Source organism: Pholcus phalangioides, unplaced genomic scaffold, assembly GCF_987345545.1.
Source record: "Pholcus phalangioides strain wild (caught in Gottingen) unplaced genomic scaffold, Ppha-v1.0 ptg000013l_1, whole genome shotgun sequence".
Classification (NCBI taxonomy): domain Eukaryota; kingdom Metazoa; phylum Arthropoda; class Arachnida; order Araneae; family Pholcidae; genus Pholcus; species Pholcus phalangioides.
Window position 1 is genome coordinate 39,428,796 of NW_028301606.1, and position 15,487 is coordinate 39,444,282.

Genomic DNA, 15,487 nt, shown 5'->3' on the forward strand with positions numbered 1-15,487 from the left:
CGTTGCCCATTTTCTAGGTGAACACTGAGATGCACAACTGGTGGATAACGATGATGAATTGGAAAATTTAGAATCCTCCACTTCATTACTGCTGATAAACCTTCCCATTTGATATCTTGTGATCTCGTCATTTGACCTACTTCCATCAGCTAACTCGAAAACGGCCATGTCACTTCCCTTGTTGACATATTTACAAACGTATTTGATAGATTTCACAGAGTTGCAGTATTCAACATTTATATGAGCTTGGAACATCTTCAAAAGCAGGCGAGTATATGGTACGACCCATTTGTTGTCCACTTCAATCTCATTATAACTATTGTTAACTTTCAATTTGATATTTTCCGTGTATCCACCGTCTCCAAGTTTTCGCCTTCTGTACAAAGGATAGCCGTCATCTCCTGTTTCCGTTTTCTGCCTCAATTGTCGGGGATATTTTTTCGAGCATTTCCCATCCTTCATGCATGGTGAATCGGGATGAATTGCTCCCCATGGTCCATGAATCATATTCTTCGTAATGACTTGAAACAGCAGTGGATCTTTTTTTGAATCGGAAAGTTCTGCTGATATAACGCTGTCGATCTGAGTTGGACGAATCTCATCTTTGAGCCATATTAGCATATGAGCATGTCGAAGTCCTCTTTTTTGCCATTCGACTGAATACATCCAACAGCGACTTTCCCCATAAACATAACTCTTGGTTATTTCGTCAGTTTTTGTTTAAAAACTCTCGCGGTCAAATGCCGATCACTTGGATAAGTTCTTCAATCCCGTACCAAGCAGGATTACACATGAAAGTGATGAATAGATCTGGACGGCCATATAAACGAACGTAAAAGACGTAGATAGCATACTCGTGCATATGCCGCGGACTTCCGGTAAGCGTAGCCGGTAAAATAACTGTTTGGCCGATGTCTGATATATTTCCATCGCTAGCTACGACATCTCTCAAGTGAATGTAGTCATCCACTTGCAGTTTCGTTTGGTTTAATCTTATGAAAAGAAGGCGCACGCTCTCAATTTTTGCAGACATATCTACGACGAATTGATGGAAAAGTTGGCGACATTTTGAAATGTGGTTTGAACACTGATCTCTCATCATTATTCTATATGCATAGAAAGTGTTGTATTTTCACGAAGCGTTGGAGCCTTAGGCTGAATTATATTGATCAGGCATATTGTAGAAAAATAACATACTTTAATGTGACAAAAACTATTATATAAAATGAATTAAATGCGGTCATAGTCAGAGCGGCAAAACATCGTGGCCCGTTAAGTCAAAAGGTAAACATCAACAGACGGACGACGACCACGGTTTTTTTTCCAGATATTTTTTTATTGGTTGATAACCCTGTGTTGGGATCAGTTTGCTAAAGATTGAAGTGATACCCATCTTCCCCTTGCCAAAACAGCAATGATACTGAAGGGCATCATATGAGCGATGCGTTTCTGAAATTCGTTGCAGAGCATTATTTCGTTTGTGAATGATTCATCAGAAGGCATTTTTTCCAATGCCGTTTTGAACAAAATAACTAAATTGTTATTATTATAAAGAAGTCTCAGCAAATTTAGTACTATATCTTTTCTCATTCCTGAAATATTGTCGCAGCGTTGGTTGGCTTCGATTTCTTTATTGCCCATAAAATAGAACTTGTAGAAATTTTGGGCTTTCTTCAGTTTTGGGAAGAAGAGATCCAGCTTTGTGATAAATTTGACCTTGAATTTTGGCATGAAACCTGTTTCTTTTTACAGTTGCTGTTGTGCCAAAAGATGTCATTTGGAAGCATGAATTGTGCTTTTTATATTTTGCAAGAAATGCTTTGATTCTGATGTACCCGACACATAAGAAAGGAATGGTTTCGGAGGTTCATTTAATGACAATATTTTCACTTTTTTTCCATTTGAACAACACATTCCCGGAGATTCAGTTTTGAATTTTTTAGCTTGACGATAATTACATTTCTGATTTATTTTTCCAATTACTACTTTAAGATGGTACTGATATAGTTGCAGTTTGAATTATAAATGAAGGCTGCCAATTTCAAGTCAAATGCTTTTCTTTTGATTGGCCATGACGATTACGGTCTCTTTCTAATCGATCTCGACACTGCTAAACTGTTTCTTCTCCTCTAGCTGCTGCAGTGATGGTAATCTCTTCCAGCGAAATTTCCCTCAAAAATTTCCGTTTTGACTAAATTTTCCCCACGCATTCAGGAAAATGTGCTGCCATATAGCGGGAAAATACGTAATCAAGTATTTTACAATATAAAAGTATTGTACTGCATTAATTTCTTTATTTTTTGTAAAAATTCTTTTGTCTGATGAACTCTCGAAATTCCCCACAAATGCTAAGAAATTTTCCACGTGAGCAAATTTTGGCCAATTTTTCCCAAGAATATGGGAAATTTCCCACGAGTTACCATCACTGAGCTGCTGCTATTCTTGTCCGATCCTGCTCCAGCCGGCTCACTCGATGATCCGTTGTTTCTTTTTCTCTGGCTACTGCGGCTCTTTTCCTATTCTGCTCAAGTCGGCTAAATTGTTGTTGACCCGTCATTTCTTCTCTAGCTGCAGCTGTTCTTGTTTTATTTTCTTCAAGTCGAATTCTGCGTCTGTTCGTTGTTTCCACGGCTCTTGCTGCTAAAGTTCTTTTGTTTTCTTGTCATCGACATTGGCGTTGGTGAAAGGTTTTGGCGGCTCTCAGTACTTCAACTCTTCTTCGGCTTTCACAAAGTCCGACTTTGCAGCGACTCAGATTTCCTGGATAATCTGATTTTTTTTGTTTTTGGATTGGTAAATCCTATCGATTTTCGTTTTTTTGAAGGCATTTTGGTTACGTAATAGCACTAAATAAGAATCAATGATGATAATGGTGTTGAGCCTCTTGTTCCAGTGTGCGCGTCCCAGTTGAAGTGAAAGGATCGCTCGCCGGCCGATGAATCTATTATGCCATCTCGCAATATGAAATCACGCGTAAGAAAATTGATAGAGCTCGAAAATCAACTGTCTGAAGACTTTGATCTAAATGGAGGAGTGAAAATGCTGTTATCCTTGCATGTTGACCTCCATGAAAGCTTGGAATCTGTGTTCGGTAAGGTGGACAACTTACAGTGTGAGCTGGGAAAGTTTGAATCGTCCCTAGGAGTTTTGGAAAATCCTTCCTGATCCTGAGAAAAACCGTGTTGGTGAAATGATATCACGTGAAGACATCGGAAATCTGTATCGTTTTGAACAGGCTGATGGTGGACAAAATTGATGAACTGGAAAACAGACATAGAAGGGAAAACCTCGTCTTTGTTGGTGTCCCCGAGGGTCCAGACGAGACTGCCGAATCGCTTGAAAAAGTAATTAAAAAACTGTGCTCTGAAACTTTAGATGTGGATGGTGTTGAATTCGATAGAATTCACAGATTGGGTCACAAGGTAGGTGAGAGGCCTCGTATGGTGATCGGTAAACTCACTTATTATCGTCACAGGATGTTTGTGCTTGGGAATGCTAGTAAGCTGAAGGGTTCTAAGATATTCATCAATGAGGCCTTTACCAGGTATGCTAGAAAGAAGGTGCTGGATTTTGCGAAAGATCCACAGAACCCAGAGCACAGCAGTTTTTCACTGAGGTACAACAGATTATTAATGAACGGAAAGATTCTCATGTTCGATCACGAAAAAAATTCGGTCTACGAAGACCAGAGTGCAAGTGATCCTTTGTCTGTCAATCAGTTAAAAGCAAGTGTTTAACCAGAGTGATTTCATTGTCGGTAGTTATGTCCGAAATGATGATGTTGGTGATCTCACAGCCAGAGGGGAAAGTTGTGACTGTTTTATGTGTCGAATTTTTATTTTAATTTGAATAATTTTGATTTTTTTAGTTGACACTATTCTGTTTTTTCATACTAATTTTTACTAGCATTTACCAGAATGGGTCAATTTTTGATTGACTCCTTCGTAAATTTTTCTCTTTTTTTTTTTTTTTTGTACTGTTATATAACAATAAATTTGATTTGAAAAAAAAAAGTGCGGTTTCGACCAGTGGGCGGATTGATCCTGACTATCATAGCTTTATAAATAATGATTCATACGTAGTTCCTGTATCTGTGAGTGATTTTTCAAATTGCGAAATAGTGTTAAATCATGTTTCACCAACTGACCATATATTTCCAAATTCGAATCCGATCACAGTTTCAGCAAACAAAAAAAGCATATAATTTTCTAAACTTTCTATCATAATATATCTGGCTTTGATAACAAATCATATTTCCCGGATTTTTTAAAATTTGTACTAAGTTTTTTTTTTTTTTTTGGCAGGGACATGGCTAACTAGTGAATTTAAAATGATTCCAGGATTTTCAAATTATACTATTATACAAGAAGCTGCGGTTAAGGAAAGTAATACGGGCCGACCTAGTGGCGGTATGCTGTTAGGTTTAAAAAACAAGATGCAATAAAAAATTTCAAGCTCCTATTTAGATCTGGATTCTCTTTAATAATAGAGTTAAACCTCGGTGCAATTAACTATCTACTTGCCGTAAATTATTTTCCCCCTTCAAACAACTATGACGGTAATTTTGTAAATTTTCTAAATATATTTGCTCAATTTTGCGAAAATTTTGAATACGTGATATTAATGGCCGATTTCAATTCTCGTGTGGGAACTAAACTCCAATTCCCAATGTTGCAACTAGATGAGATAATACATCGCCGTCCTTTAGACAAGCGAACTGATAGACGTGTAGAAATTTTGTATGATTTTGCAATAACAAATAATTTGATTCTTCTAAACAGTAGCTTACTTTCTCATCATAAGGGCGAATTCACATACCTGGGGCACAACGGTGCGAGCTTAACTGATTTGATGTTTCTTTCCGAGATTCTCTATACCCAATCGGTGATCGATTTTGAGGTGGGTGATGATCCTGCTTCTGATCACATGCCGATTTGGATGTCATTTTTCGACCCCCCGTAAAATATAAGTACCTTATCAGAGGCTTATTAAATGTTCTGTAGAAAGAGCTCGATGGATTGAGAACTCACGGATAGAATTTTGTCAAAATCTTAATACGAATTTGATGGAGATGTCTGAATTTTATAAACGGATCCCCAACTTTTCACCACTGCTTTAATCAATTCGGCTAAAAATTCAGGAATGATCAAAACAACCCGACCGTCTGGTTCTAATACGAGTGTTTTTAATCCTAAATGGTATGATGACGAATGTCGTGCGTCAAAAATTGAAATGCGTGAAACACTTCGCAAACTAAAAAAGATTATTCTGTATTACTCTCGTTGCAATATCGTGTTCTGCGTAATAAACACAACAAAAAAAAATTGTGAACAAAAGAGACGGAATTATTTTGCAAATTTTTGAATGAGATGCTCATAAATAGCCGAGATTCAAAACATTTTGGTCACTGTTGGCTAGTCAAAACAAAAATCCCCTAGTTCCTAATACTATATCAAAACAAGATTGGTTTGATCACTTTTTTAACCTGTTTAGCCCTGAGCCTGCTTCTCACATTATTTATGCAATACGTAACAAAGGCATAGATCCTATCTTAGATAGTGAGATTTCACTTTCAGAACTAAATACAGCTCTAACAAATCTTAAAATTAACAAAGCACATGGAGTGGATCCCATAGTAAATGAATTTCTGATCAATCTAATCCCCATTGGTATAAATTTACTGTTCAAAATTTTTAATAATTTTCTAGAAAAACCTACGTCTCAAAAGATTGGCTTGAAGTCATGGTGCTGAAGATCTATAAAAAAGGTGATCGCTCTCTACCATCCAATTACCACCCAATATCATTAGTATCTTATCAGTTTAAATTGTTCTCGTATATTTTGAATAATAGATTGACAAAATGGCTACAGACAAACAAGGTCATTCCGGAAGAGCAAGCTGGTTTTAGACAAAATTACAGCTCTGCCGATCAGATCTTTGTACTCAATTGTATAATACAAGAGAAGCTTTCTAGACTTCGCGGTAGATTTTATGTCTTGTACGTTGACTTCAAGAATGCATTTGACAGCATAGACCATGGGATCCTTTTTTGTTTTAAGTAGATTTGGTTTGACTTCTCTCTTCGTAAATTTGATCAAAGATATTTATCGCAAAGCTTCACTAACAATAAGAACTGACCTTGGTTCTACTGACAAAATTTATATTCAAAAAGGACTTTTGCTGGGAGAAATTTTAAGCCCAACCTTATTTTCTTTGTACATTGTTGAACTTATAAACCGTTTCAATATAACTCTGACATTTCTCCTATTATATTCAACTTAGTTCAGCAACCTGAATTCATTCTCTATTTTTTGCTGATGATTTAGTAATTTTGGAGGACTCGCCAATAAATATACAAAGAAAAATAAATATACTTGATAGGTTTTGTGAGGAATTTCGGTTAAAAATAAATGTTGATAAAACCAAGGTCATGGTATTCGGACGCGCTGGTAAATTGAAAAATGCCGAGAAGTTGAGATTACGGAATACCCCACTTGAAATAGTAAATAATTATACATATTTGGGTGTCCCGTTTTCGTGATCAGGTAGGTTTGTTCACCCTTGCAAAAACTAGATTTGTGGCAAAGACAAAATTAGCTATCCAAAAAGCTTGGCCAATTTTTATAAAGACAAAAATTTCATCCATAAATGTCGCTATGAAACTTTTCCATTCAATAATATTGTCCGTGCTGACATACGCAGCACCGGTCTGGTCGGCAGGCTATATTGATGAACTGGAACATATATTTTTTCTTTTTTCGTAAAAACATTATTGCAAATACCACCAAATACACCCAGGATACATGATTCGCGTTGAATTGGGTCAACCATGAGTGGCAATTACACTGAAAAAACTTTTTATTAAATTTTTTATGGAGGAATATTATCTATGAATAGCTTTCCTTTGAAAGATTTCCTGTGGGTTATGTTTCTCTAAACTTTTGAACAATTCTCTTTTTGGGCTCGCACGGAAACTCCAAGATTAACTGGTTAAATTTCATTTTCAAAATTTTTGACAATACTGGCTTCAGCCACCTCAAAATGGTCGAAGATCCCACTGTTCTCAAACAACACCTCCCATTTATAATTCACACGTTGATATCAATTAGACATGCGAATCCTACAAACATGCTATGGTTCTGTTTTTTACCGCACTATTAAAAATGTTTTTGGAGCGGAGGACTACCTTTTGAGTACATCTGGGATTTTGTTTAAAAGAATACTAATTCAATTGCATTTTCGTAGCAATTCTATTAGGATAAACGAAAAATTTTTAATTATAAATTTCATTAGTAACTGTTTGTTCTGCAATACTGTTAAGAATTTTCTTCATTTCATCAAATTTAACCTTAACGATTTTTTTCCCTTAATATTTTTAATTATATCCACTCTAAAATACGAGCTTTTTATTCACGATTACCTTAACATTAGGAGTCGTCAAACTATTCATTTATCTATTTATCATGCAATAGTTTTATCTTGTTATTCTATTTTTTTGGCGTTACTAATTTTTGATAATGTGAATTATCTTAACTATTGTATCATCATACTAGTTATTATAGTATTAAGTCAACTTGATCTTACTCTTGCTATATTTAGTATAATTCATGCCCACTGTATTTATATCCAATCATCTAACTCTTGCCATAGATATGATCCAATTAATTCGAAATTAATTGTTAACTTACGAATTTATATTTTGCATTCTATACTTAATAACAAATTATCATACATTAATATATTCACTTACACTGCTACGAATTTTTCGACATTTGAACCAATTAATTCATTTTCAATCCTCCAGGGTTTTTTAAATGGGATATTTTGTTTTCTAATGTGTCTAACAATTGTGAAATAAAACATTTCACACTTCATACCCTGGAGGATTTTGAAAATTTTTTAAATTCATCTATGGTTACTGATCATAAATCGATATTATCAAAACTCAATATTGTACATTTTAATATTTGTAGTGTAAGATCAAATTTTAATTTACTTTTATCATACCTAGATTTAATAATTAACGAAATTGTGTTTTGTCTGAAGTGTGGGTTTATACGGATGAAGTTGATTTTCACAAAATTTCAGGTTTTAACATTAATTTAATATCTCGTTGCCGTGACTATAATAGATCTGAAGGTATTTTTGTGTATACAAATAAATCCTGTTCATTTTTTATTCACAATTCATTAACCATGCTTACTGCAGAATTGATTGTTTTATCTTTAACTGAATTACAAACTACTATACTCTGTCTATACATATCTCACTCTTACTCAATTAACAATTTTGTCGATGAATTTGATGCAATATTGAGAAATGTAAAATGCAAAAATGTTATGTTTCTTGGAGATGTTAACATTGATTTATTAAGCTCTGATTCTAGCGATATTCAATACTACATTGATATACTTTCCAGCCATGGTCTATCACCATTAATTAATGTTGTAACCAGACCATCATCACAATCCTGTTTAGATCACATTTTTATTCGTAATTTAAAAAACATTACTAATATTTATTCTTCTGTATTTACTACTGATTTAAGTGATCACTATCCCATTCTTTGCAAGTTTATATTTTCATCTCCTAGATTGACGGCTACATTGAATTCTCCTACTGTGAAATTTATCGATTATACAGCTATTTCTTCCTATCTTTCTAACCATAGTTTTAATTCCCGTTCAAATGACCCGGGCAAGGCATTTGATGATTTTATTCTCTCCCTTGAAACAATTGTTAATAATCATTCCCGTTGTCACTTGGTTAATTCGCGTATGATTCCTAATAAATGGTTTACGAGAGATCTTTATGAACTGATTAAAATCAAGCAAAAGCTATATTTAAAATCAAAAAAATATCCATTTGATAATTTGATCTTATCTGCATATAAAAGTACAGTTTCCCATGTCAAATTAAAGGTAAAAATTTCCAAACAAAATTATTATTCTCAACAATTTCACAGATGCAATAACCTAGATTCGAAATGGAAATTTATCAATAAATTATCAGGTATAGATAAACAATCTCAATTGCCTTCTGTAACTAACCTCTCTCTATTAGCTAATAATTTTAATTCACATTTTATAAATATATCTCGTTCTAATTGTGTTATACCTTTTTGACTTCAAGTTTTTTCTTTCTCGTAATCCAAATTCTATTTTTTTCTCACCTACTAACCCCCACGAAATCCTTCAAATTATTCGAAAACTACCCACTTCTGCTTCCTCTGGTATTCTAAACTCTTCTATTTTAAAAATTCTCCCTTTGTGCACAGTCTCCACTCTGTCTACTCTTATCAATTCTTGCATTTCGGAAGGTGTTTTCCCGGATAGTTTGAAAATTGCATCAGTTATTCCAATTTATAAATCCGGTGATTCTAACGACCTCAATAACTACAGACCTATTTCAATCCTTAACACTGTTTTTATTGTACTCCCTCACTACAACTTTTCCATTCTCTAAACATATTACCTCTTCGACATCTCTATTTCTTCAAATCAATAGTTATTTTACATAGAAAACAACATTCTTTACCTTTGAACACCTTTCGTTCTTCTGCAAGAATCAACTACACCTATTTACTCCCTAGAACCTATAAAACGATTTGGACTTACTTTACATTTTTTTTTTTCTAAATTAACTTCTTCCCCCTTACTTATTTTTTTTACAATCGAAGTATTATCACCACATGCCTGCGGCCACCATGACCTATCATGTTATATTGTGTTTTTTTTTCTTTTTACTTTCTGTTCACTCATGTTCTGTCAATTATTATTTATTTATTTATTTTTATGTTTATAAGTTTCATATCAAATTGTAAATTGTGATTGCCAGTAAGAGCCATTTGGCCCCTTGGTAATTGTTTTCTCCTCTGTTTTCTGTATTCCTCATTTCTGACTAATAAAGTATTGTATAAATAACTGTACATACTGCAATTTAAATCAGCTGGAAACGTGGAATCATGTGTTTCTTTATTTGCCCTACTTTTGAGAACTACAGAAAAAAATATTTTGGACATATATAATACGACCTTCCCTCGAACAAATACTAACATTGAGAAATGTCGATATACGAGATGTATATAATTTCCTAATTAATGTAGCCAGACATCGATCACTGTACAGTGAATAAGCCTTTTTCCGGTTGATATAAAATCACAGGTCTAGTACTTGGATATATACTTTGTATGTGTTTCTTGTATAACTAATTATTTTATTTTTTATTTTATTTACTTTTTTTCACCTTTTTTGTTTAACGATATTAGTTGTTTCATGTTGAGATACTTCGTGTTTGTTTCAGGTTTGCTTATGTTAATTTTGTCATTGTAATGTAAAAAGAATGAGGGAAGGAAATGTTTTGTATTGCTACCCACCTTTCGAAATTGGCTTATAGCCAAATCAATAAAGTATGATGATGATGACGATAGCACTAAATAAGAATCATTTAAAATTATTGTAAACACAAAAAAATCAAGCGTTTAGATAGATATACTGCATCACTTCTCAATACAGAGATATTTTTCTATGATATTGACTTGGCCTTTGTAACAGCTTGAACTTCCATTTCTCCTAGCAATAATACCTGATGCTACACGGTTTTCTCCATGTACTGGCACCATTAAAGAAGTGACAAACCATGTCTGAAACGCATTGCTAGGGAACCACGGTAACCAAAGTAAACATCCCGAAAGTGATTGTTGAGGCCGAGAAACCATTGTTGCCCGACAGTTTTTCGCCCATTTCGGACATTTGCCCAGTTCTCATAAACTTTTAAAGTAACCTATCGTTAAGTCGGGTCCCATTTGGTATATACAGTCAAACCTCGTTAGTGCGTCACCCGGTTAACACGTCACTCCGCTTACCGGATCACTTTTTTGGAAGTCCCAATTGTCCTCAGGCAGGAATTGGCAAGCTATGGCTTACTCCGTTTAATGAGTCACTCCGCTTACTAAGTCATATTTTTGCTCTCCCAAGAGTGACTCATTAACGAGGTTTGACTGCATACAAAATTTGGCGACGATCGAACTAAAATTCTAGGTTTGTATAGAGAAAACGCGCGCGCGCGCACACACACAGAAAATCAATTTTATATATAAAGATATAAACGGTGATTAATGGGTTAACTTAATCCCTCTTGTCGCAATTTACTAGTGAGCCATTGATCGCAGCGCATACTTTCAATAAGAGAAAAAGTATCCAAATAACGTGTAGAACCCAGATACGTCATTCATGTTGCGGGGGGGGGGGGGGGGGGTGTACAGTTATTAAAGTATAAAAACTAACTTTTTATACGGACACCGTCTTCAAAAACTCAATGAGAAAGTAGTTTTTTCTCTCCTGAGGCCAACAAACACATTCCACGTTTCACTAAGATATTTGATTTCAAAAACGAGAAACGGGAGGAAAGTTTTTATTCATGACGTATCTGAGTTCCATACGTTATTTGGATGCTTTTCCTTGGAAGTATACCTCTAGGAACAGCATAAATGGGGGAAGGGGGGGAGAAATGTCATAAATTTACATGGGATATAATCGATTTATTGATTCCGCAAAAAGAAATCGTCCTCATAATCTTTTCCGAAAGAGAGCTTGAGGATTTTTTTTTCTGTTGATGAGACTGAGAAACACTTCACTCGGATAAAACTGCTGCTTTTCCTGGAAAAACATCCACATAAACAGAATTAAGAATAACAAATATTATCCATGCACTGCATTAGAAAAACATTCATTAATAAAGTCATTTAAACAGGGGAAGCCTCTCTGAAGGCACTGGTCCTGCTTACATCTCTTCCTTGAGACAAAACAACGGATCATGATCTGGTAAGGATGAAGAGAGTCCCCACTGGATTAAACAACCTTCCGAGTTTTTTGTTTCCGCGAATTCGGGAGACACACATGGCAGCATTTTTTGAACAAATTACAATCATTTCTCAGATCACTCGTTAGGAGCACAATACATACACGGCAGATTTAGCATGTACCGATCTGTTAGAATCCGTTGTGGCTCGTTGGTCTCGGGCTTCCGTAGTAGGCAGTCCCCTATGAGTCCGCGCCTGCCCTGATCCAATATTTTACGTTATATTGTGATAACAAAGAAACCATTTTACAATAAATTTCGACAGTAGGCAATTTCGGCAGTATTTGGCAATACTGCATTAGGAATAGACTGATGGGACCACTGCTAAGCCACACATGCACCTCATCCATATTCCTCAGCGGAACTTTCAACGAATTGGTACATTTTGGAATGTGCGTGTACGTATCGTGAACCTAACGAACGAAGTTTATTTCTGCGCAATGCTTGTTATAGTGCTCCCATCTATTTTTAGAACTATGAATGAAGTGCGATGATTGAAGATTTGTACCTTTGTGGGCTGTTGCTCTTTGGGGTGAGACATTTTAATGAGGAAGATCGCATTCGTGCCTCAAAGTTAGGAACCACAAAAAACCAACTGCAAAAAAAATCTGATAGGACTAGAAAGGCTAGAGGCCCGTTGATCAACTATTCATCACTTTAACTGTTTTGCTCTATCCATTTAGGAAGCACTCAATGGAGAGATGGGGCCTTCTCAGACGCCGCACATTCTCTTCTAACTTCTAGACTGGTGGAGATTTATAAAAACATTGAGCTAGAAGGGGCCTCTGTCAGAATGGGATCTGGTAAACGGAGAGAGGACACATATCTATAAATATACATAATTTTAAGCCATTTTTCAGCAGCTCAACTTGAAATTTAAATCAAAATTAGTAATCAAAATATTCATGTTTCGTGTCCGTTTTCACCCAAGTCTGGACCTGACTACCCTATTAGGGAACGGAATGGTGGTGGTATAGTTACTGAGTCCCAATTCCTTCAGTGGAACTCCTACGCTGGAATATCAGGTGCCCACCCCCTGGTCAGCCGGTCAGACGATTTTCACGTTACCTTCTAGTGAATTTATAGTACGGAAAAATGATAAAAATCGTCCAGGGTCTTTAGGTTCAAGCCTTGTCAGCCCATGTGCGAATCCAGAGAGGGGAGATGGGGGTGATCTCCCCTCTCAACAGCCTGTAGTGATGATTAACGATGATAAAATCTATTCAATTTATTTATTAAACTAAAACAAATCACAAAAATCACTACATACGCATGGAACGCACATACACATACGCGACAACATGTGACACCTCAACCAAAACACCGAGTATCATCTCCAGACGGCTTTGACTTCTCTCCCCACCACAAGGAAAAATATGTGTAATATCCGGACGGCTTTAACCGATTCCCCACAGGTAGTCCCCCACCAGCGATAGCGAGAGAACTACCTGCAAGGCAACCTGAATCTGACCCGTCTACCTGAGCGGGTGGTCATGAAAGTTTGGTCCTCGTCACTGGAAGTCTGTTGATCTTTTGAAGTTATTGTTGCTTGCTGATGCTTTGAACTTGTGGTTGCTTGCTGCGAAGTTGTTGTTGCTTGCCGTGAAGTTGTTGCTTGCTGTGAAGTTGTTGTTGCTTGCTGATCGTTAGAAGTTGTCTGCTGATGCTTTGAAGTTGTCTGCTGATGCTTTGAAGTTGTCTGCTGATGCTTTGAAGTTGTCTGCTGATGCTTTGAAGTTGTCTGCTGATGCTTTGAAGTTGTTGTTTCTTGTTGATCGTTGGAAGGCTTGTGGGCATTGAAGGGCAGGTCATCACCGCAGATGTAAGCCGGTTTGACTCTGTCTATGCTTACAGATACTGGTCGACTTTTTATTAGTATTTGGAACACCTTTTCTGATCTTGACAGTACTTGGTAAGGTCCCTCTTACGGAGGTTCTAGGCCTTTCTTCACTCTGTCCGTGCGGAGGAAAACATATGAGCAAGACAGCAGGTCCTTGCTGACAAAAACAGAATGTTTTCCGTGGCGAACAGTCTGTCTTGGGCTTAAATTTTCCATGGTGGTCTTCAACTGATCAACGAAGCTTGATGAATCTGGGTGATGACGACTAGGTACGAAAAACTCTCCTGGCAGCCGTATAGGTGCACCATACACCATTTCCGCAGTTGTAGCTTGCAAGTCCTCCTTCCAGGCGGCTCGAAAACCCAACAGAATCGTAGGAAGTACTGTTACCCAGCGGTTAGTTGCGTGAGCCTTGATAGCAGACTTAAGGTCTCGATGGAAGCGTTCTACTTGACCATTTGCTTGTGGATGGTATGATGTGGTCCTCTGGCGATTGGTTCTCAAGAACTTGGTTAGAGCCTTGAACAAAAAGGACTCAAACTGGACACCTTGATCTGAGGTGATTCTGTTAGGTGAACCGAACCGAGCAACCCATCCAGAATAGAAAACCTTGGCCACGGTGTCAGCAGAGCTATCCGGCATAGGGAAGGCTTCAGGCCATTTAGAGAAGCGATCCACACAGGTGAGGCAATATGTGTAGCCATGGCCCCCACATGCTAGTGCCGGGCCCCCAGGCCAGGATTTTTCGCGGGCCCCCTACCCCCCCCCCCCCGAAAAATTTTGTGCACCTCCCTTGAGAAAAGATTATGGTGTATTTTTTCAGTAAAAAAAAAGAAACTCCTTCCGGGAAGAAAAAAAAATGTTGAATGCCCCCCCCCCCATGAGAATATCCTGCATACGATAAGGCATTTGTATATGCAGCAAAACATCGCTACAACACGCGATAATCGATAATAAATACATCTACAATGATATTTTTTTCAAATCTTGTTTGGAATTGCCTTTCTTAATGTTAAACTCTCAGTACAACGACACCATCTACTATGATAAACGCCTCTATAACCCGATATTTTTAGGAGAATTTTGAAATCGCTACAACAATATTTTTTATATTTTGTTCAAAATCGTTTCGAATTTAATTTTAACTTCGCCACTTGTTCTCATTCTTTTGAAGACGTCTGATGACATCAATATTTTGCACTAAATGATCACCGAAAGCTAACGTTATTTGTATTGCTGCACTATGTGTACGACACAAAAGCATATGCGGTGAACTTCTGTACAGGGACATCTAAGTGAATTTTATAAATAAACTAATCAATTACAATTTTTGTAACGAATAAATACATAAAAGCGTATTTTTCGATAATATTAACAATGCCGATATAGAAAAAATGGCAATAGCATAAATTTGATCACACGTGAGGATAATGTTACCTCTTCAATCCCTCTACCACAATATTTTTTTTTTGGCCCGTAGAATATTGTTATATCGAGGTTTCACTGTATATTTAAACTAAATAATAAAATATAATTGTGTGTGTGTGTGTGTGATAAATATTATCACATTTCGAGATATGATTATGGGATTTGTATACAATTTTACGCAATACAATAGAGCTCCCCTATGGGCCAGTTAAAAGAACGAATTGGTCAGGCAATATGGTTTTCCCATAGAAACTTGTGATTGCCATTTTCACGAGGGTGGGGGGTTACGTTCTTTTTTCCTGCAATAATTTTATAATAATTTTCCCTATAATCTCGGCTCGGGGGGGGGGGGAGGTTAG

The 15,487-nt window shown here is 36.4% G+C and overlaps 1 protein-coding gene across 2 annotated transcripts in view; it reads right to left on the reverse strand.

Moving 5' to 3' along the window:
- Window positions 1-11,523: 11,523 nt before the first annotated feature.
- Window positions 11,524-15,487, reverse strand: part of LOC149079104 (kelch repeat-containing protein kel-10-like) — an 80,564-nt gene continuing 76,600 nt past the window's right edge. For both annotated transcript variants that reach the window (XM_089240538.1, XM_089240537.1), the window contains one exon: window positions 11,524-11,658. In XM_089240538.1, the coding sequence (XP_089096664.1) occupies window positions 11,633-11,658 (26 nt within the window). In that variant the 3' untranslated portion in view covers window positions 11,524-11,632. The remainder of the gene's footprint in view (window positions 11,659-15,487) is intronic.